The sequence below is a fragment of the Candoia aspera genome, chromosome 2 (assembly GCF_035149785.1).
Source record: "Candoia aspera isolate rCanAsp1 chromosome 2, rCanAsp1.hap2, whole genome shotgun sequence".
Classification (NCBI taxonomy): Eukaryota; Metazoa; Chordata; class Lepidosauria; order Squamata; family Boidae; genus Candoia; species Candoia aspera.
This window is the reverse complement of record NC_086154.1, coordinates 207,640,975-207,665,714: the sequence shown is the minus strand read 5'-3', so window position 1 is coordinate 207,665,714 and position 24,740 is coordinate 207,640,975. Positions and strand designations below refer to the sequence as shown.

At 36.1% G+C, this 24,740-nt stretch overlaps 1 protein-coding gene across 1 annotated transcript in view; it reads left to right on the top strand.

Annotated features, from left to right (window-relative positions):
• Positions 1-24,740, top strand: part of SPTLC1 (serine palmitoyltransferase long chain base subunit 1) — a 39,137-nt gene that overhangs the window by 5,587 nt on the left and 8,810 nt on the right. Inside the window, exons 4-11 of the mRNA XM_063295256.1 lie at positions 5,476-5,569; positions 8,729-8,801; positions 11,595-11,727; positions 15,891-16,020; positions 16,659-16,748; positions 17,993-18,100; positions 20,656-20,751; positions 22,176-22,272. Of these exons, the coding sequence (XP_063151326.1) occupies positions 5,476-5,569; positions 8,729-8,801; positions 11,595-11,727; positions 15,891-16,020; positions 16,659-16,748; positions 17,993-18,100; positions 20,656-20,751; positions 22,176-22,272 (821 nt within the window). The remainder of the gene's footprint in view (positions 1-5,475; positions 5,570-8,728; positions 8,802-11,594; positions 11,728-15,890; positions 16,021-16,658; positions 16,749-17,992; positions 18,101-20,655; positions 20,752-22,175; positions 22,273-24,740) is intronic.

Here is a 24,740-nt window from a genome sequence, read left to right as displayed (position 1 = left end):
CAGTTTGTATAACGAAGGAGGATTTTAACTGCTGCTCTTTTCTTAAACTAATTAGCTCTCTACCTAGTTCTCAGATACTTCATTCCTCCCCTTTTTCTCTACCAATTTTACATATGCACACTTAAATCTGAACTAGTTTCTGAAAAAATACTGGGTGTTACGCATGTTAAATCAGTTCTTAATACAATGGAGGTTAATGGAACTTCATCATAACTAAGCATATGAAGGATTGTAGCCTTAAACATTAAATTTTGAGGATGCTTGTTTACTGTGCCATAAGTTTAAAAAGTCACAGAGGAATTTCATTATACCTCTAAGCCCACTTGGTGTTCTAAGTAACATTTGTCTATTTATATTCTCTATAAAATACACCATATTACATTGGTATTTCCTTATGTTGCCCTTTTTTACTGTTAATGTCAGGGAAATTTCTAAGCAAATTATGGATGTTTGGTCCCTGCTTAAAATGAATGCCAAAGTCTTTCTGAGAATGCCGTTATTATGTGGTAAATATTATGCATGGAATACATCTGCATGATGCATACAATTATACATATTAATAAATCATGAGATATTTTCTGTCTATGTGGCTTGATTTAGTCTAACAAAATAAGTGCCTTTTGATGTGGGATTGCACCGTGGTTTAACAAAGAGAAATGTTACATTCTTTAAAGCAGTGTGTGAAGTATCTCAAATAAACTGAATAAATGGCAACATGACAAAATTATGTTATTTTGAGGAATTCACTGCTTAAATGAGGTACCTTAATAAATGGCTGTGCTGAATTAGCTTTAATTTTCAAACATAGTCTTTTACATAGTTACAAATAGTTACAGAATAAAATTCTTGGACATATTCGATGACACAGGAGTGCAAGTAGTATGATCTTCAGAACATCTTTAATGAGATTGGTGTACCTAAGTATACAACCATAATAAATAAATTGATTGATACTTCAAAAAACCCCACAATTAAATGAAAGGATCTTTAAACTTAAAGAAAAACTAATAGAAACCAAAAAAAGAAAATAATAAAAAATGCCAAACAAACTAAAAAAGAAAAAAAATTACCATATATATTAAACTTATCAATAACCATTGGTTTACTAATAAATACCATAGACTACTATAAGTGTAGGAATTATAATTAGCTGCTCATGATAGTGATATGTAGGCTATGAAAAACTTCAAAATATATTATCAACTACATTGACTAAGCAATAAAATAATAAAAGACATTCCTTGGAATTCTGAAATGATGCATGTTGGGATAAAGAATTCTCAGTCCATGAGCAATATAGAGATCTGAAATGACAAAAATCCGTCAAATGTTAAGGTTATGATAGATGGTAGTATGCAGTCATAACTTGCTAAGTGATTACAGCAAAAGAAAAGTAAGGATTATTATTAGGTAAGGTTAAAAATAGACAAGCAGTTTTGTTCTCTGTTTATGGTGCAACCACATTTGAAACACTCCATGTACGATATTACGGTGCTGGAAAGCATACTGAAAAAGGTTGCAATTGATGCAACTTCTTGATGAGGAAAGGCCAGTGAGTTTCAGATGAAAAATAATATATAAGTAGAGTCCTTGGTGTTCTCTGAGCCTTGTTGTTTTCTTGCAGACATTTCATTGCCAGACTAGGCAACATCTTCTGCAAGAAAACAACAAGGCTCAGAGAGCACCAAGGACTCCACAGTTCAACCCTGAACTACAGATATTCTCTTTGATAATATATAAGTGTTGTGGGTATAATAGTTTTATGAACTCTTGTGTAGTTTGGAGCAAAAGGATAGTTTTTTTCTTCCCTTCATGTTAGAATGTTACTGAATTATATGAATTTAAAAGGAGATAAGACAAATCCAGCCTTTTCCCATCTGGTACTTTTAAGATGTGAATGCAGCTTCTAGAACTTCTGGAATGCTAATTGGGAATATTGAAAACCTCATCCTGAACATATCTGGAGAAAATTATGTAAATTAATAACAGTTAACCAATATAAAGGTTTAGAGAAAGTAAGCCTCTTAATAGCAGGTGATGGATGACTTGAAACTTGGCTATTGTGTAACTGATCTTCATTTGATTTGGAAGAACTTTTTGGTGTGCTGTTATTTGGAGTTATTACATCAAAAACGACCTGTATTTAAAGGAAGAGGTCAGATTGAGTCTTGAGCTAGTAAAATTGTGGTGTATAGGAAGAGTTGCAGTACTTAAATACAGGTTTTTAATGTTAAGGAACTTGGGTTATGAGTTATGTTGCACAGCTCTTTTCATAGGCTAATGTTCACCAGCCAAATGTAGGGATGTACCTAGAGCTCCCAAACAGTTGCCATATACTTTTTAATACGATTGAAGGGGACAAATACTAAATCCCTGTGGATAACTATTTTATTTTACATTAGTTAGATAGGTTAAATGTAAAATATATCATATTTTATTTTTCTCCTGATCATCCATTTATTTGCTTCTGGCCTTACTTTATTACAATATTCAAGGTAATATGCGACCCTCAACCTAAAAAAGTGTGTGCAGCCCTAGCCTAAAATGATGTGCCCATCTTCAGGGGGTGGGGAAGGGATATTTTTGTTGGAGTTTGCGCAGCATGTGCAGAGTGCCGGAAAGTGTTTGGCACGGGAGTTCAGAAAGAAGACATCAGGCATTTCATCAAAAAAGTTGTATTCAAAGAAAACAGAAATCATAAACAGTTTCTCATCCAGATTCCTGGATGGGGTTCAAAAGCTTCTTAAATACAAAAGAGCATATTTACAAGTACATGCACACACACAAGGGTTGAAGAGAAGCTGCAAACAGGAGAAGCAAGGTTATTGGACACTTAAACCTTGTTGACCAAATGAGGCCTGACCTTTGACTCTGCCAAACACTTAAGAAATTATTTGTTACCATGGATACCTGGGTTTCTTTAGCTTATTCCCAAGCAGAAACAAATAATACCAACAGTTTTGATGACTGCAGTACTTGGAAGCTTTTAGTTGTACTCACAAGGATTAATATTATGATCCCCAGTTATCACAGAATGTGTGATCAGTTCTTTCACATAAAATATTGAGACCACCAGTCTTATAAAGTAATGGCTTCTAGTTGTAGTATTTTGAAATTGCTGTAATTAAAACAAAGGCTGTCATTGAGTGGTATTGAATAATTCTGTTTGTTTGTTTACATTTTTATACCGACAAACTAAAAATGAATCCCAGTCATTTACATCAGAAAAATAGAAAGCATAGTTAAACTAACATCAAAATAACACACAAATCTATAACGGTGGAATATGCTCAGTGGTGATCATTCACATCTCAAAGGCCCTTTGGAACATATTTGTTTTTAATAATGGAGGGCACCAGCCTAATTCCCCAAAGAAAACTGTTCCATAACTGCAGATAGACAGACATCTCAAACCCAAACCCCGGTCTCCCACGTGACAGGTGGGGATACTTACCACTATACTATGTGGGTATAAGATGCAGGCAGGAACAGCATACACTGAACGCCACAACCAAGTAGCTGGCATTGTGTACAGGAACATCTGCACAGTGTACGGGCTAGACCCTCCCAAGTCCAGTTGGGAGGTTCCACAGAAGGTTGTGGAGAATGACAGGGTTACGATCCTGTGGAACTTCCAGATCCAGATGGACAGGCAGGTAGTGGCCAATCAACCAGACATCATGGTATTAGACAAGGACAAGGACACAGTGGTGGTGATAGATGTAGTGGTACCAAGTGACAGCAACATCAGGAAGAAGGAGTATGAGAAGCTGGAAAAGTAACAGGATGTAGAAAGTAAAGGCCAAAGTGGTCCCAGTGGTGGTAGGAGCATATGAAAAGAGCTGTGCAACATAAATCATAACCCAAGTTCCTTAACATTAAAAAATTGTGTTTACAGTACTGCAACTTTTCCTAGAACATAAACCACAATTTTACTAGCTCAAGACTCAATCTGACCTCTTCCTTTAAATACAGGTCATTTTTGATGCAATAACTCCAAATAACAGCACACCAAAAAGTTCTTCCAAATCAAATGAAGATCAGTTACACAAAAGCCAAGTTTCAAGTCATCCATCAACTGCTTTTAAGAGGCTTACTTTCTCTAAACCTTTATAATGATTAACTGTAACTCATTTACATGTCTCCTAATATCTCCCTTTACCTCACATACCTGAGTGACCATTAAAACAGTGGTTTTCAAACTTTTTTCAGGCCATAAAACATGTTCATTTAAAAAACAAATCCCAGAACCCATGATCAAGAGAGGTAGGTTGACTGATATAAACCCCACCCTTTCCATTGTAGCTTAGTCACTATGGGGGGAGAAAAAAATCTCCACAAGGGAATATGGGAAAACTCTTCTTAAGAGAGCAAAGAGTAGGAAAAAAGGCTAAGTTCCTTGCAAAGGATTTTTCCTTAGATCCTTGCAAAGAGAGTTTTTTCCCTTTAATTCTTTGTGGAAGGGCTAAGTGAAAAAAACCCTCCACAAGCACTAAACTTTTTTTTCCCCTTAGTCCCATGGAACCCATTCAAGTCCTTGTGGAACTCGTAAAGTTCCATGCAACCCAGTTGGAAAAAACTCCACATTAAAATATGTTGCAGGCATGCGCATGCTGGATGTGTTCAGCAGGCCCCTTCTATGTGGATAATGAAAAGAGATATTGCAATGCCAGCCAAAAGTGTTTCCTTGTCAACTTTCTTCTGAGCACAAGGCTACCCCATTTCAGTGGGTCTTGTGAATGTCAAAACTGACTGGCAGGGATGAAATCTTTTCCTTGAGATCCAAGCCATAATAACATCTGGCAATATTTATTGTATGGCACTTCAGTAAATTAGTGTAGAATATTTGTAGGACTGTTCGTTGTCACAGTCTCTTGATAGATGATTGCTTTAGAATGAGTTTTCTCTCTAGTTTATTTGACTGACTTTATTTGATGGCTTAGTTTGCAAGTCAATTGATCTTTCAGAGACTTAATTAAAATTAATTCATCCTGTGAATTCATCTTATGAATTAAGCAATGAAACAACAGATTTTTAAGCACACTGGATTTTCTTAAGTGGCATATTAAACCTTTTTCTTAGGATGTAATTTTGATATTAGTTGGTGCATGTTTATTATATTGTCTGATAGCACTGTTGTTACTCAACCAAAATACTTCTTTTTTAAAAATTTTAAAAAAATAGATAAAACATGTTCCAAAAACTCTGAAAAGTATTCCATGAAAGGTATGAAATGTGACTGTCAGCAATGAAGAGGTTCCTTTGGAATTCAACAACTGATTGTGAAATTAAATTTAAATTAAATTAAAACAAAACAATTTGTATTAATAGCAAAAAGAACAAGTATTCTTAACTAATATATAAACCTCTACAGCAAATAGTATCCCCACAGTTACTGATCGAAGAATTCTACATTTGTGTGTGTGGTTCCCCAAATTTGTTCACTTTGCAAACCATTTTTTTTATATATTTAAGGCCTCCAAGACACAACATTATCGTGAATGGCAAGGAATGCATAAACTTTGCATCATTTAACTTTCTTGGGCTTTTGGATAATGAAAGGCTTAAAGTAAGTGCCTCCACAGATGTCACAGTATAGACTTTATGTTAAAAGAACTATTTGAATGACCCATGGATGCTTATAATAATTTAGAATGTAATTGTTACTTTAGTATTCCTCCTCCTCCTCTCTGTATAGAACCTTTGAACAACTGTGTTGATATCTCTTAGTATTACATTTATTTACAAGAGTGCCTCTAGACTGCACATAGGTGTCATAGGATCTGGCCAGAAAAAAACAAACAAGGATTAGTTGGAGTAATAGGAAGTATCCTGGTGGGCTAAAGGGAGGTCAGAGTACAACATCACCATTCAGCTTGTGGTAAACCAAGTTTTCATTTTCAAAATAGTCCAGCAGCCTTGTGGGAGTGTCCATAGCATGCATGCCTGCATACATACATAGCCATCATGTTAGTCCCTCTTGGGTAAGCAATCTTATATAAAGTGGAGAGAAGGAGTTATAGTAAGCAAAAGAATTTACAGGTAGAAGATAAGAGAGAAGAAAATGTAACTAAATCTAGGTTACACCAACACCATTCACTGTACCTTTCTGTAGCTTTTGTCCTTTCAAATCAGTCTTGCTTCTGCTGTGTCTGTACATTGATTCTTACATTGCTTTTTCTTCTGTAAAGTTGCCATCTCTTTTTTCTTTTTTGGCAGGGGAGGGGGAGTTCATTAGCTCCATCCAATCATGAATTTCTCCTCTCAAGCCTATTCACTCTTCCTTCATGTATTTGTTTTGCATTTTAATTCTCTGTATATGATCAAAACACTTCAGGTTTTTTTTTTACTTTTGTAATCTGTTCACATTTATTTTTCACTCATTCATTTTTTAAATCTATATCTGTTGTTTTACCATGCACACTTATTAAGTTACCATTTCCCACTGTACTCAGCTTGTTTTTATGTCTCCTGATATATCCAACCCCTCATAATAAATAAAGCAAAAAACTCTTTTAGATATAGCCCTTTTCACTTCTTTTGATAACTTCCATTTTTCTCAACAAACCATGTTACCTCCTACCTTTCTATCAGCATTTGCACATCTTAAAATGTCTCCATTTATTTTCCTGTCTTTTGTGAACCATCTTTTAAGTACCCAAACTCAAGTAGTTGCTCTAATTTTTCCCACATATATAATTTATAATAATTCTCTCCTTTTCCCTGTCAGAAACAACTACTTTGATATTTCATATATTAATTTTCAGATTTGTTGTCCTTATTGCATCATACAATCTCACCAACATTTGCTGCAATTTATTCTAGTTCTTAGCAAACAACATAGCATTGTCTGTGTACAAAAGTACACATACATTCATATTACCAAGCAGCACATCTCCAATGTCATCACAGACATTTCTTAATACATTTACTCAAATACATTAAACAGAAGAAGGGGCATTACATATCCTTCTCTTAATATCTAGTGTAGGCTGCCCAGAGTTGTTCTGGAGTCAGGCACCTCTAAATCTCACGAATGAAGCTGCTCAGTGCTGAACCATTTGCTGAGCTTTCTCACACATGCTTTACTTCCATCGTATGCTGCTCTTCACACATATAGCAACCAGACTTGAGCTCCATATTTGGACGTAACGTTCCATAAGTCAAGTGTACTTGCTTTACCACACTTTTTCTCTAAATCAACAACTGTACAAAAAAACTTTTTTCTTCTACGTACATTTCTCAGAAACCTGCTAAAGAACAAAAACTCTGGTCTGCATATTCCCTGCCTGATGTAAGGCCATACTAGCTTTTCCAAATGTTGCTTGTCACATATCATACCCTTTTGATCAGAACTCTGCAACTTCCTAAAGACTTAAACTAATCCTCCTGTAGTTTTTTTTTAATTCACTCTTGTTACTTTTCTCTAAGGCAGTGAAACGTCTGCAGACCATCAATGTCTATAGAAGCCAACCATGTGGTCCTTCATAGCTTCCCTATATTTTCAGGCCAAAGCCTCTAATAGCCTCAGTCCAACATTCCCTTTTGCATGATGAACTGACAAGTGTCTGCTCACCACCTCAATCCCTTCTTCTCTGTGTGCACTGATAGTCAGCTGGTGGAACCCTGCTTACCACCGGTAGCCCTGCTTCCCTGTGTGCTCCAGATCAACTGGTTCACAAGAATGTATGGCTGGAAACTGATTTATTGAAGTGTACAATTGGTACAATAAGTAGCAACCTGAGTACCATTTTTTTTTTAAAAATGCAAATAAAAAATACTCGGTGAATATCTAAAAATGGGATTTCATTGTGCTGGAGATTCATTCAATCTTCATCCTTTAATATTCAGATGTTTGTATTGAACAATATTCTTGACCAGCAAGTTGGTAAAAACTTTAGTTGAAAGGTCTTTAGAACAGAAGGCATTCACAAATGCAATCATAAGCATTATCTTTTTAGCCAAAAAAAAAAAATTCCACGCTCTTAAAAATATAGGGAGGGAGTGTTTGCTTTATTGGTGGTCCATGCATTTTCCAAATGTTTATTTAGTGGTTCACATGTATAGAAAGTAAAGGAACCAAAATGATATTCTTTCAATCATCAGGCAAAGATGCAGTCTTTACACTTGTAATAAGTCACATAAGGAGACCCCATCCACATATTGGCATTTCTCCAGTTACATCTTCTACACCTGCAGCCTTATCATTTTTTAGTGTTGTCAAACGTTTACAATTTTCTTTTCATCAACGGTTTAATTCTACTCTTCAACATTAGAATGCCCTTCCTATACAAATCTCTAAAATACTCCTTCCAGCATTACATCCCATATTATTTCATTTCTTTAATTTTTAGTTCTATTCACTTTTCTCCTTGTTAGCCCTTTTCATCCACTTCTGGAACAATTTTTATTTCCATCAAAATCATGCCAAAGAATGTTACTTCTTTACCATCTTCTTTCTCTTAAGATCTTCAAAATTCCACCCACGCATGCTATGGGAGGTGATAGGATGTCTGAATGAACAAAAAAAAGTTTCTCTGGTCCCACATGCTGTCTGTATGAGCCCAGGAGATTATTCCTGGGGGAATGCAGACAGACATAGAAAAGTTATGTTATAAAAAATAATGGTGATATGAAAGGATCAATATAATGTATGATATCAATGTGGTAATCATTTTATTCTACAACAGAATTACATGTAATATTTTATTGTTATACTTCTTTGAAGAATGCAGCCCAGGCATCTCTGGCAAAATACGGTGTTGGCACATGTGGCCCTAGAGGATTTTATGGCACTTTTGGTAAGTATTGCATACTTTTCAATATAGGATTGAATGTGTTAACAACTACCTTGATTATAACTTCATGTGAAAGAATTGAAGCTGGGAAGCCCTGGTGATATGTTTGCACAGTTTAAAGAGATGCTTCTGAAGCTCCTTACATTCAGCTTTGTATTTAACCATCCTGAATAGTTTAGTATATTTGCAAACTTGAGCAGTTTGCTGCTTTTTTGAAAGTCAGGATCATTTAAGAGCAAGTTAATACAAATTGGCCCTGACACAGATTCTTAAGTCAGGCAGCATGCAAGCTTAATATATTATTATTACTATTATTCTCCATTTCTTACTTACTTCCATTGAAAAAATTGTCTGTTTAGTCCCTCCTCCTCTTCCTCTTCCTCCTCCTCATTATTATTACTATTATTTTATCCTGCCTCTTAAATACTTCAATCAGCTCAAGGTGGCGAGCATACATAATATTCCTGCCTCCTATTTTGCCCTCAGCTCAACCCTGTGAGATGGGTTGGGCTGAGAGATTGTGACTGGCCCAAAGTTACCCAGCTGGCTTTCGTGTTGAAAGGAGTTCTAGAACTCAACGGTCTCCTGGTTTCTAGACCAGCACCTTAACCACTACACCAAATTGGTTCTCTTTATTCCTATTTGTTGCTTTCTTTAGCCAGCTATCGGTCCCTAAAAGGACATGCACTTTTCTCCTATGATTCCTAGTTTATTCAAGGGCAGTTGATAGGTAGAGGGTGAGAGACTTTATCAAAGGCTTTTTTTAAAAATTAACAATTCATACATGCTCCACCACAGTTCCTGTCGATTCACACATAACTGCAGTGCTGCTGTTTTGCTAAAAAATCCTGGGTGGCATGCTGAGATTTAATTATTCCCACCTTATGATTCTGATGAAGATTCATTTACCTTTCATTTAATTTTCATAGCTTTGAAAAGTGTTGTATAAGGAGGTTTAACTGTTGTTGAAGATTGAAATGTCTAATACTGAAGTATTACTTTCAAAGAGACCACAAGAGGGCAGTCTGCTGACTGGTTGAAGCATTTAAATTAGCTTTTTACACAGTAATGCAAATATTCTAAAATAATATATATATATATATGACAATCATGGTATTTTAATCTAGGCCTGAAACAGAGGATTTTTGTAATTCAAATCCTAGTATGAAAATCCCAGTCTGTGCTTAATCATGATATTGTGATGATATTTCACATTCCCTTTACATCTCTTTAATGACAATAATAGTACTATGATCCTAAGCATTTACTTTATCTTCATAATGGACTGACTTTCTGGAAGTGTAAGTCTTGCAAGTGTTTTTATACATAATTAAAATGTCTTCCATGATGCCATGTGGAAATGTCAGGTCTTACAATGGAGTTATTCACCTTACTATAGTATTTTGGCATTATGGATCAATCATTTTCTCTGTAAGAACTGCCCTGATAAATGTCCATGCCTAACTGACCTTAGCTGATCTCTGAAAGCCAGCCAGGTTTAGATCTGATTAATTCTTAGGTAGAATTTTAAGAAATATCAGGGCAACAGATTAATCTTGAAGTTGGAAAAAAAAATCCTAGAAGGCAGCAGTGGCAAACCACTTCCATATTTTTGCCAAGAAAATTGTTTGGGTGCGTTCAAGAAGTCTCTAGGAGTTAATTTTATCAAATCAGTGGGTGGTAGTAAAATTCTTTCTAGCTCCTTTATTGAAGTTAAAATCTGGGGTGAAACTTTACTATTACTAATAGTAATACTATTACTATAATTATTATTACTATTATTACCCCTTCACACAAAGCTGGTTCCTGGAGAAGCCACTTGTAATTTGTGCGAAGGGGCTCAGAGGGGCATGTTTGGGCACGAAGGGGCACCTTTGAGTGAAGGGGCATGCTTTTGCTGACTTCACACGAAGCCAGCAAAAGCACACCCCTTCACTCAAAGGTGCCCCTTTGCGCCAAGGCACACCACTTGTTGTCAGATGTTGGTGAACGCTGGCGTGTCACCCAAAACTTCATGGTGTGTCACCTTTGACACGCATGTCATAGGTTCGCCATCACTGTCTTAGGTTCATTGTGGATAGCTTAATGACTTTGGGGGGAAAAAACTGTTAGGAATCATTAGAAAAGGAAGTGAAATAAAACTGTTTCTTTACAGGATTCTATGATACATCTGCATCTGGAATACTGGGTATTGTTCTCGTTGCCACATGAGCCTTGGCTGTTCTTATGTGTTTATTTGCCCTACCCGAGTTTGCATTTACTTAAGGGACAAGAACAGAACAGTGAATGACTTCAGCCTTGTTAGGCATTCTGTTATCTGTAACTCAATAGTATGTGAATAGTCCAGATACTTCCCCTGCTGCTGTTGCGTTAGGGATATATGAAGAAGGAAAACCTTCACAAGTATAGCTGCGTGTAGGTCGACTTCAGCACAAGCCTGGACCTAGCATTAATAGTAATATGCATGCAGGCTTTCTCTAACTATATAAATGTTTGCAAAAAACTAATGTCATTTGTGTAGTGGAGGCAGCACCTAACAGAATGTTCATGTGCTGAATGCTCCAGTTAATGTGAAAAGAAATCAGACTTTTGTGTGAGGTAAAAGAATAGGATATCAGTCAGTATATGTTACTCCACTTTCTGTAGGAAATAAGTAATAATAGTGTCACACTTCCAGTACTAAAGAACTTGAGAAGCTTCAGTGGATTTTTCATTGTGTTAATAACCTTCAATACTTGTGAGATTTTTAAAGCCAGAATTCTGCTCATATATATGTGAACTATACTTCCTAAACAGATGTACATTTGGAACTGGAAGAGCGACTTGCCAGATTTATGAAGACTGAGGAAGCTATCATATATTCCTATGGATTTGCTACAATTGCCAGTGCTATTCCTGCCTATTCAAAACGGGGAGACATTTTGTTTGTGTACGTACCCATTCCTGATATTTAGAAAAAAAAAATCTGGAGAGCTAGTTATCTATATACTACTGAAACTCTTGTGTCTGTCTGTTTGTAACCTTTAGCTAGGCGAAACGGTGCATCGTAGGGCAACAATTTTTGAACCAAGGTACCTCAAATGGGCTGACTTACAGAATGCGTCCAAAATCCAGGACCAATAACTCCTGTGGAATGGAAATTTGGCAAATGTTATAAAACATTTTATGACATAAAAATTATCATAAAACATTTTATGACATAATACAAAATGTCATAAAATATTTCCTATAGACAACACCTGATGTTTGTGCTATACAGTTCAATATGAATGACATGGGCTATTTTCAGGCAGATACATCTCTGAATATCTCCCTGAATTTTTAAGAACTTTTCCAGTGAAGTCAGTACATTAGAAGCTCTGCCATTGTTGAAGGCATTGAGGAATCTGGTAAGGAAATATCTCTGAAATGATGACTTCATAGTTGTCTAGTTAAAGATTAAAGTTCGATATTAAATAGTAATTTAAATTGTGGAGTTGTATTCCACAAATAGTAATTTTAGGACCAGTGTAGGGATTATAGAGAGCCAGTTTGGTCTAGTGGTTAAGGCTCTGGCCTAGAAACCAGGAGACCGTGAGTTCTAGTCCCGTCTTAGGCATGAAAGCTGGCTGGGTGACCTTGGGCCAGTCACTCTTAGTCCAACCCACCTCACAGGGCTGTTGTTGTGGGGAAAATAGGAGGAGGAAGGAGTATTAGGTATGTTTGCTGCCTTGAGTTATTTATAAAAATAATAAAGGCAGGATAGAAAATAAAATAAATTATTATCTTGAGCTCTTCATTCATTTGTGTAGAAAAAGAATGCACAGCTTTCTCTGGACACAAGACTTTTCAGTGGCATGGTGGGGACTATACCACAATTATGTTTAATTTAATTTACACTAAAATCTAATGAAAATTAAATATAGTTAATATGATTACTTTCTAGTCATGTATTTATTTTTTTAAGATCATCATCATGTCTGAAAAATTAATTTTATGATCAAATAAGATTACTGAATATATTTATAGCATATAGTTATTTAATAAGCTTTTTTGTAGGAAAAATGTGAACATGGTGTTCCAGTACTTAGAGAAATTGTCATGGATAATTTTTCAAAACTCATTTAAATTGTTTAAGTTTTACTTAAGAGCTCTCATTTGATCTTGTCAATTTCAAAGCATTGCTTTGGTATCATTTTCAGTTGCTTGTTAAACTACAATTTTAATCATTTATGAAATACTTTTAAAATGACTACTTCTTACAATAGATTGCTGTTGCAAAATAAACTGTTTTAAAAATTACTAGCAGCTGTTCAAATGCTTTGTCAGTATTCCCATAGGATATAGCCAAGTAAAAAGTGCAGTTGACAAGAGTGATTAGAATAAATTAATATCAGACAGGAATTTCATCTAGGAAAGTTTTGTTAAATTGCTTATGTTTGTCCTGGGCCTGTAACTATGATCCTATGCATATACTCAGAAGTAAATACCACTGAGTTCAATCAAATTTATTCTCAAGTTAGTGTGTAGGATTGCAGCTTGAATATTTTTTTTCTGATCTGTGTAACATAACAATGCACAAACTTTTATGGGCCCAAGGACTGCACTTTGTCTGAATGTTGCAGGAACCTCATTCCAAAAGTAGATGAAGCCAGACAAATCATCATGTTTTTTCTTACAGCACTTATACCTCACAAAATGCAATAGACTGCAGGAGGCTTACAAATAAAACAAAATATCCATAACTAAAATCCAATATAATATCAATAAATCAATTAAAATTAGCAGTAAAATTGATTAAAATTAGAATTAAATTGCAAAAATATTAGGCCCAAAAGTACAGTGGAATAGTAAGGAAAGGACAAAAAGTTTGATTTATTTCACTGTAATTAAAATTAGTATCAAAAGATTACTTCAAATAAATTTAACTTCTCCTTGTTAAAATTTCAGTTCTGTAGCCATATTTAGTTTGAGGGGCTATCCCTAGGGGCTTTGGGGGCAGAATATAACCCTCAGGCTGTGAATGATTGCAATAGCTAAGTATTACCAGCAACAATAATTCATCCTTACTTATATTCAGTAAGGTAGCAGACTAAAAACCCCAAAAAAGCTCTAATGAAATAATTTTCAAAGTACACATTCAGTTTACCTTTATAGTTAAATGTTCAGAATTAATGTGGAACCATCAGCAAAGCTCTCACTTAAGAAGCTTATAAATATCTAAACGTCTCTGGCAAGAAGCTTTGGCAGCTGCCTGAACTGAAAATAATTTTTCCCCAGCACAAATTCAGAGTTCTCTTTAGCAAGATTTGTTAAAATGAAAGTAATTGTAGAATTCCAGCAAGTGAATTACAGGTCATCCTTGTTTAACAACCACTCATTTAGTGACCATTTGAATTTACGACATTACTGAACAAGTGGCTGTAAGTATGAGGACCATGACTGGTCCTCATACTTACAGCCATTGCTGCATCCCTGCGGTCATGTGATCCTGACCCCAGCTTGTGATGACAATGTTGCAATGTCCTGCAGTCATGTGGTCGCTATTTGCGACCTTCCGCACCAGCTTCCAACAAGAAAAGTCACCATTTGCAACCTCCTGCTGACTGTCATCAGGTCGCAAATGGTGACCTCATGACATGCTTAATGATGGTGCAGGATCCGCTTGACAACAGCAATCGGAATTGCCGAAACTGATGTTGCTAAGTGCTGTGGTCACATGATGTCATGCTTTATGATTGTGTCACTTAGTGACAGAAATTCCAGTCCCAATTAAGCGAGACTAGCTGTACTTTTCAATTTAGAACCAATGTTAACTCATTGTGTATTAGAATAGAGACTTTCTCACAGCCCTATGGTGCACTAGAGGGGAGGGGACTTTCTTCATTAATAATGAGAAGTCTGGAATTGGTTGTTTATATAACTGTCACTTTAATCTTAGTCTGAAAACCAGCTTTTATAATCCTTATTGAAAAGGAAGGTTTTTGCCACTTTTCAGGTGGACAAGAACTTTTTCAGAAAGACTTCTGTTTCAGCACTATATGTCATGAGTAAGGATGGTGAGCAGGGGGCTCCCACCCAGACTGTCAAGCGCATGCGTAGCACTGAGGAACTGTTCAGCCATTCAAAGAGACACAGATCGGGACTGCCTTAACCCTTGGGGTTTATATGGCTGGGTTTTTCCCACGCTTCCTCAGTTTGTTAGGATTCTTGTTAAGTACTAGTAATAAATATTAGAGACCAAGTCATTGTCTCAGTGTGTTTCCTGGTAGTTAGGACACTATACTACAAAATGGACTGATTTCTGATAGCAAATCAGAACTTTGGAAACTTGCCTTGGATTTCTGAAGTGACAAAGGGGTAGATGTCATTTGCCCTCTCTCAGTGTTTGGATTATCTTGCCCAGCTGGTCCATATAGGAGTTAAACGCTTTAGAAGAGGAAATGAATCCAGAGGGAATGTTGTAGTGCTAAGACAAAAGGAAGAACTGAAACCATTGCAGCACATTGCCTTTGAGTCCTAATTAAATTAGGCAGTCCCAAAACAAAGAGTCAATATTACTGAACACTGACTCTTGAGAAAGCAGGAAACTCAACAGCAGTACTTTGTCTCCTACAAGTGAAATTAAAGAGTTCTACGTCATAAACGGAGCCTTCCAGACTGGAAGGAATAAAATTAATTTTAAGAAAATATGCCTGTAGCTGAAACTGCCAGCACATAGTCAAAGCCTTTGCTTAGATATGATAAACTTGAAAAAGATACAGCTTTTAAAGAAGTAATTTTAGAACATCTGCCTTAAGAATTGTTGAAACCATAAGCTCTAATAAGATTTTTTTTTTAACCAACCAGACCTCACTCTGATTTGCCTGCTCTGATAAGCCAAATGGGGCAAAAGTTTCACTTTAAGAACTTTGTCTACCTGGCTTGCACAAATATAACAATAATTTATAACTTTTTCATACCTGAATATAGTTTAATTGGAGTTAGGAATGCAAGTGTAGAAAAGAGTTACATGAAGCACCAATATGTTATCACGCATTGTGGAGAAACGTTAGCCTTGAAGAGTTAGTCTAAACCGAGGGCGAACTGAGAGAATTCTTTGTGTATTTACAGTGATGAAGCAGCCTGCTTTGCCGTTCAGAAGGGGCTACAGGCATCCAGAAGCAACATTAAGTTTTTTAAGCATAATGATATAGCTGATCTTGAGCATTTACTACAAGAGCAAGAGATTGAAGATCAAAAGGTACCGGTCTTTTGAAGAAATTTGAGTACAACAAGCAATATTTTTTAACTAGATAGCATATCTGAATGGCTTCATTGTTCATTATTTATCTTCTAAGCCATCCTGAAACCTGATGTGTAACATTTGAAATAGATTTAGGTGCTGTATTTAATTTAGTGATTGCATTGCTTGAAAAAGGCAGTGACATAACAAACAGGATAAAAATCTGCCAGTAGAATTGGATGCCTTTTATTTTGTACACGGGTGCGCATACCCAGCTACGTTGTCACTGATAATCAACACAGGGTTAAAAATGCTCAGTACTTTGTTTTGTTTCTGAGAAAAGTCGTAGATAGTAATCCTTTGGACCATGCTCCTCCCCTGGGTAAAGTATTTATTGAAGTAAATCATCCTTTGTTTTAGAAGGCTAAGAAAAAACAGCAGTAAGCATTTTAATCAGGTACTTGTTAAAAGAGTGCTTTACTGTATATAGAGAGCATTTTCTCAGTTACCAGTATGCTTACTGCACTTCTGATAGAGTGAACATAACTTGATTTTCAACATACTATCTACTTCTGATAACAAAAAGTAAGCTAAGACATTGTTTTTCATTAAAAAAAAAAAAGGTGAGGTATTTATACTAAATTGTTTCTCTACAGAATCCTCGAAAAGCCCGTGTAACACGAAGATTTATTGTGGTGGAAGGGTTATTTGTTAATACTGGGGACATTTGTCCTCTGCCAGAATTGGTAAGTAATTCCTTTGTTTGTTTGTTTTTTAACACAGCAAGCTTTACAGACTGCAAAGCTAAAAATGAAAAAAAATGCTAAGTTGCTTACTGAAAGGGATTTGATCTTCTATAAATAGATGCTAAAGGTGATCTTCCCTGTGCCAGCTTTGATGCTGGTTCCAGTAAGATGGTGGCTGAGGCAGAGAGCTGAAGAGCAGACTTGGCAATGGCAAGTCAGAAGGCAATAGTTCTGCTGTATTCCATTCTCTTGTCCTGCTGGAAAAAGTTAACGTTCAGATGTTTGCCATAATTTAAAGGCTTAGATTTTGAGGGCCAGCCCCTGGACTTTCTACACTTTTAGGCAATACAGTAAACATCTTTTACAATCATAGTGCTCAGTGTTCCACTGAACAAAAGTCAACGAACTGAGCATCAAATCATTCAGCATCAGAAAAATCTCAGTTTTGTAAAATCAACAGTTACTGCTTATGACTTTCAAAATCAGGCTTAAAATCATAGCTGCTGCAACATCTGCAAGGATGATTTCATCAAGTTTTGTACAGGAATGAGAGAATGTCAGTATCCTCTGTAGTCTAGTACGATTTCTACCAGCTTGAAGCAGCAGCAGATTCCACTAATTAAGAAAACGCTTTCACAATTGCCAAGTTTATGTAACATAAATAAATTCAGTTTCTTGGCAAAGGAATATTTTTTCATAGAACATAAATATTGACAGGTCCACCATCCTGGGGTCATTTTATACTGAGGATGCAGGCTACAAATGGTGCTTTTAAAAAATTCCCCATGGTTAGTTACTCAAAATCCTACTTCTTTCCATAACACACGACGTCTTAGTGAGAAAGTGTATTAGAGTGTTTCTGTGTGCTGTTTGAAGGATATCCTTCTCTCAAACCTCAGTGTAACTGTGGCAAAATAAAATATTTAAAAATATAAACATACCATAAAAGGCAATCTGTCTAACTTACTAACACTAGTAGCATTGATGTTACCTTACCTAGACCACAAAAAGTCAGTTTGAAACAAAAAATGCAGCTATGGTTCTAGAAGATACTCTGTTCATCTGTGCGTAATCAGTGGAAATCTACATCTAGCAATGAAAATGCGTGAAGGTTGAGTGTTGGGCTGAGGGCAGTCAGTGGTAGAATATTTTGATAAATTATGAAAGTATTTGGTAGAGTGCTTTTCCTGAGCATTCGTTAATCTTGCATTGCTTTGTGTGATATGTTAATGCATAATCTGCAGGTAAAGTTAAAATATAAATACAAAGTGAGATTATTTTTGGAAGAAAGTCTCTCCTTCGGAGTATTGGGAGAACATGGACGAGGAGTTACAGAACATTTTGGAGTCAATGTAAGTGTGTGACGTACCTGGATAATAATAGAGCTTAATGCTAGGAGCCAGGAAGAAAATACGTTTTGATCTAGTATCATTTTTACAGCAATGTCTTTACAGAAATTAAAGAAAATATATGAAGTGTACATGGCAGTCTTGTGTGTTGCATACATAGTAAGCAACGTAGCACCCACAGCATTCATGGAACCTCAGAATTAGAAGAATTTTTCTTTTTTTAATTTTGTAAGATCTTCTCATCTCATGAGATTTCAGTGTTCTCACAAGATCTCAGGAGAAATTTGGCCATTTTATAATTTTAAATATTTTATTGTACTTTATATGAGTACCCATGTCATTAGATATGATCGTGCAGTGGTGCCCATCACCTAAAAAGATTCCTTGCCTCTGGCATAGATCCTCCTTTTAAATACCAGTTTTTCATTGAAATGATAACTTTTTGGCAACAGTATTTTAGAAGAAAGACAGGTTATCACTGTCTTTAAATGATTTACTCCAATGTCCTCAGTTGCATTTTGGAGAGTTGTCTGAAAAAAACCTGTATAAGTTTAATAAGAATTTGCTTTAGATTGCATCAAAACGATTAAAAAAACTAATTAAGAACAGTTATGCCATTTTTCTTAGTGCCATGGAGAAAGTATATATAATAGTATGACTCCATAATATGTATGTTGCAATTTTGTAAGCTACCCAGAGCCACATATATGAGATCCGTGGCCATATAAATCCATTAAATAAAAATGAATAAAATAATAAAATAATAATAAAATAAATATTAAATTTATAATTTATAATGCTTAAAACCTTTGGTTCATTTTACAAAATACTGCGAGGAACCAGAGGGCTACCTATAGTGCAATTTGTATGTTCAAGAGCTTTTTAAGCCTCTTAATTTCAAGTCAGCTGCGTGACTTTGGGCCAGTCACTCTCTCTCAGCCCAACTCACCTCACAGGGTTGTTGTGGGAAAAATAGAAGGAGGAAGGAGTATTATGTTTGTTCCCCACCTTGAGTTATTTATAAAAATAATAAAGGCGGAATAAAAATAAATAAAATATAAATACAAAATATAAAGAATCCACAATTCTTCCAGAAGCAGTGTTAAGAAATTGACTACGTCCCTTCACATAAAAGGAAAAAAAAATGACAAAATCCCAAAAAACAATAAATAGTTAAAAACAGGAGAAAACACAGATAACCCAAACTAAGACAACCATGACCATAACAGGGGTCCCATGAACATATTAATGCCAGGCCTGGTACCAAAGCCAGGTCTTAGGGCTTTCTGGAACCCCAGGAGAGAGGGCACCAACTGTATCTCTGGGAAGATGCCGTTCCTGAGAGTGGGACCGTGACACAGAAGGCATGCTTCCTCAGACCCACTGTGCCATGAAGGGCTTTTTAGGTGATGACAGGCAACTTGAATTGCACCAGGAAGCTGACTGGCAACCAATGTAGCTCATGTAGCAGTGGTAATACATGGGCATAACAAAAAGTGCCTGTTACTGCTCGTGCTATTGCATTTTATACCAGCTGTAGCTTCTAGATGGTCTTCAAGGGCAGCCCCATGTAGAGCAATTGCAATAATCCAATCATGAGGTGACTAGAGTGAGTAACTGAAGGGACTCCCAGTTGAGGAAGGGACACATCTGGCACACAAGATGAACCTGTGCAAAGCCCCTCCTGGCCATAGCTGCTACCTGCCCTTCGAGCAGTAGCTGTGAGTCCAGAAGGACCTCCAAGCTGAACACCAGTCTCAAATGGGGAAGTGCTATGCCATCCAAGACCAATGTTGAAAATGTCCCCAGTCCAGGGGCCAAACAGCCACAGCTACTCAGTCTTGCCAGGATTGAGCCAAAGTCTGTTCTACCCCATTTGGACCCAAACAGCCTCCAGAAACTGGGTCAGTACACCAACAACTTTACCTGTGCAGCCTGAGGTTGAGATATAAAGTTGGGTGTTGTCAGTATGCCAAACCCCAAACCGACAGATGACCTTAAATTATTCTGGAATAATGTGCTGTGTAATAATCAAGAAATGGCACTCTACAAGTTACCAGAAAATCCTGTAATTTTATGCTGTTTAATTGAAATTGTGGAACCTGTAGTTTACAATATAAGTTGTATTTAAACAGTGTCTAAAACAAGTATAGCACAATTTTGGAACAGAATAAAAGCACTGAACTTTTGTGTTTTTTCCTGCCTTGTACTATTGATTGCATTTTTGTTCTTTGTATTTGCTTTTTCTATATATAATATTATTTTTAAAAAGACAGAGGGAGAAAAATGAGCTGAGGTTAGAACAGTCTCAAATACACTTAGCTCTTTTAGATCTTGATGGGTGGAATAAGAAACTTCAAATGGAAATATGTGGTAGCAGAAATGCAAACTGCATTTCTTCTTTCTTGTAACTTCACTGTCATTCGTTAGGGATTTTTTATTATTTAGCTGTATATAACTAAATTCTTTGGAGAGTTAGTATTTACTTTCTTATAGCTGTATGACTGTAACTAAGCTTTCACTTTTTAACATTAAGCAATTGGCATTTCTTGTGTTAGATTGATGATATTGATCTTATAAGCGCAAATATGGAAAATTCTCTGGCTTCTATTGGAGGATTTTGCTGTGGACGATCCTTTGTTATTGACCACCAGGTATGTGAAAAATCCTTGAAAGGCAAACTGTGATGTATATTACGAAGTTAACTTTTTGTGGAGCACTGTATCCAACATAGGTAATTATTTGTATGCTTATTTATTGATTGATTGTTACAATTATGTCCCACTGCAATCAAATAAGTCCCTTGGTGGTTCTCAAGATATATAAAAAAATAACTAAGCCGTGGTAAGTCTAAATAAAAACATGTATAATCAATTTAAAAATCTATAAAAACTATCCGACAGGAGAGACCAGAAAACATATATTGTCAAGTTGAGCCACATATATACATTGTTGGCTGATTCTGCATTGGAAGCACTCCATGAAACAGCTGTTTTTTAACATTTTCATGAATTAAATCAGGGAGGTGGCCAGTCTGCTGGAAGGCTGCTCCAGGTGCTGTCACTGAAAATCAGCATCATTTAGCTCAAACCCCTTTACTTCATAGAAATGAGAAACTATTAGCTGTTTGTCCTGAGGCAACCTTATTGGGCAGGCCTATTCCAGTTAGAAGTATCAGGATGAATGGGAATACACATCCTCTCAGTCTTGCACATATCTGGTACAAATTGCTTGCTCTCCATGTTGTCAGTTCAGAATTATATCAATTGTTGGCAGCCATAGGACTTTGTGGGAATAGCATGTCAGTATCAGATGCTGGGAATTAGCTTTTATTTGGTACAGGAAAATCCATGCACCTTCCTCGTCAAGAATGAACTGCCCTGACATGGTGTAGCTGACAGGTGAGGGGTGGAGAAAAGATATAACTAGAAAGATGTTAGAATAACAGCCAATTGTTCTGTTCCTTTCCTGATCTAATTATCATAATTATCACAGACACTAGGCTAGTTATATTCCCTTTGAAATGATAAGGAGACTTAGGTTGTCTGTGTACAGGATGGTTGTAACTCTGAAGAATTTTTAAATATAGCACTTTGAGATTTTTTGGCAGGTTTAAACTGATCTGTCAGACCATGTTATATATGTAGCTTTTGCTGGTGTGGACAAAGATGCAGTTTTGAATTAATCAGACCATGGACTTTACATGTAGATGTTGCCAATAAGAATGTAGACACAGCTATAGATTAACTGTTGTATTTACAGAGGCAAAGATTGGGTTTTTTTCCCTCAAATACTTTTGAAATAGAAAAGTAAAGTTAGATTTATTAAGTGTTAATGCAGACATATTTGTTGCTACGATTTATATGTTGCTTAAGCTAGCAAGGCTCAAGTTAGATAAAATACATAAATAAGAACTCATCTCTGTCTTTTTGGATACAGTGTTCTTAAATTCAGGTTTCTCTTCCTTTCAGTTAAATAAATAGTTCTTTTAGGAAAAGCTGCATATTTATCAATAGAGAATTTATATAGAGAATAAAGAATACTTGGAAGTTTACTCCTTTAATCTTCTCCTTCTCAGAGGTTGTCTGGTCAAGGCTATTGCTTTTCCGCCTCTCTGCCTCCCCTCCTAGCTGCTGCTGCTATTGAAGCTCTCAGTATCATGGAAGAAAATCCAGGTAATTTTTCAAGAACTGAATAATTTTAGAGAATCAAATTATGTTCTGAAAAGTACTTGAGCTAGAGACATGGATTCACATTCTGGCATGGACTTACTGGGTGGTTTTGACTATGTCAGTCACAGTTGCCTGCAAGATAATGTGGGATTGCAGTTCGTATTCGTCTCGAACTGAGAGTTTTCAGAATGATGTCTATACTGGAAGTATATAGATTATAAACTTAGGTCTATCTTAACTGCAGAGAGGAATGCATAATGTGGTAGCAAAGTTTGCAGATGATGCATGCTTATCAAGAAAGGCTTTCTAGCAGTTTAAGGGACTGTAAGAAATGTTAAAAGAGCTTCATTTCATGCACTACACCATGGAAGAAGAGAGAACAGTCATATTCTTTGAAAAACGCTATCTTATCGCCCACTCAGTCATTTGTCAAGGCTAAATATACACAGCTCCTTTATCTTTCTTCACAGGGGTTGATTTCTAGTTTCCTGAACATCCTCATTACCCTTTCTTTGAACCTGGTCCATTTTCTCTTACTCCTTCTTAAAATGTGATACTCAAAACTGTTCACAATAGTCAGAGTGGGATCACACCAAAGCAGAGTGGCTTCCCATAATTTACGAATTATATTTTAGTTGATCTAGCCTAAAATTGCACTTTTTTTTCCCCTTTTTGGTGATAGGAATAGCATTTGTTTTTCTTCATCTAGCACTTCATCAGTTCTCCAGGATTCTCCATAGGTAGTACATACAGGATTATTCAGACTGTCAGCTAGTTATGCCAAAAGTTTGGGGTGTAATTCATCTGATTCTGGAGATTTAAACAAATTCAAAGTAAAGACATATTTCCTACCACGTTTTTTGTCAATTTCTAGCTTCAGTCCTGCCCCTTCAGCCTGCCCTTCACAAATTTCCTGGTGGAATACATACTTACTTGATTACAGAAAATAAAGTCAGTCTGGCTTTTCTTCATGTTGCCTTTATTGGCCAGTTGGTATGCTTTTCCTATCCTTTTATTTTGAAAATATCTAAATCCTTTTTTTACTATTCTTGATATCCTTCACTATCTCTGGCTTATTCTGACCTTTGACTTTCCTGAGGCCATCTCCCAAGATCTAGGTTACCTATTTGTACTCTTCCTTTTTGAAAGCTTTCTTGCCATCTGTTCATTTCTAACATGTGTCCTATTTCTTTTCAGATCTTCCATAAGCCTTTTGTGTAGCTTCTTTTGCTATCCTACATTTTTCCTCTTCACTGAATTTGTTTCCAGTAGTGTTTTTTAGTATCTCTTTTAGGACTTGCCCACCATAAGCTATTTTTCTCATTAGCTGGAAGAGTTTTCCCCCTCCACAGGGTCCTACTTAACATTGCTCTGAACTTAATAAAATCCACTTTTTTGAACATTCAAAATACTTGTTTGATTATGAGCAGTTTTATTTTCCCTTAAAATCATGAAGATTATATGTTATTTTCCTCCAATGTTTCTGCTACTTCCATTTTCTCCACTATTTTTCTCTCTTGATTGATATAAAATCGAGAATAGCTGACCCTTTCCCCCCTTCCTAGACCTTTGAGGGAGAATGTTATCAGCAACACAAGTCAGGAATTTCCTGGAAGATTGTGCTTGGCAGAATTTCTCTCTCAACAATGTCAGAGTAATTAAAACCCCTATTACTACAAATTCATATTTCTTAGAAAGGTCTACAGTTTGCTTTTGGAAAGCATCATCCACAGCTCCTCTTTGGTAGGGAGGTCAATAATAGACACCAACAACGGTGTTGCTTAATTTGTTCCTGTACTTATTTTAACTTATAACATTGGCAAGTTCATTGATTTAGATATCTGAACAGGAATGGATATGTTTAATGTACTGTGCAACCTTTCCTCTTTTCTGTTGCTTATGTCCCTTCCAAACAAATGGTACCCTTCACTTCCTATATTCCAGTTGTGGGAATCATCATATTTTCCCTGCTATACGAAGAACTCAAACTCATCTTGTTTACTTTGGTACTCTGAGCATTAGTGTATAGGCAGTGTACTTTATGAGGCAGCATTCTTTCTGATTTTTCTTTCAGCCTTTCTTTAAAAGGCTCCATTTCAGCAACACTTCTACTTATTATAATGTATAAGTCTTTATCTGAGATACTTAATGAGAGGATTTCTGTTTCTGCCTCCCATTAGATTCAGTTTGAAGCCCTTTCGTGTATTTCCCCATGCTTTGGCCAAACACATTTTACCTGTATTTGTTAACCCCATCGTATTTCAGCAGTTCATCATCTAGATAACTCAAACTATGATTCCAGAAATCAAATCTCCTGTGAACATCACTTATGTGGCTGGCTATTGATCTGTAGTATTCGTCATTCCTTTTCTGGTCCTTTTCTGTGGGCTGAAAGGATGGATGAGAATGTTACCTGCAGACACATACCCAGAGTATTGGATTTCTTTCTTTAATATTTAAAGTTTGATCAC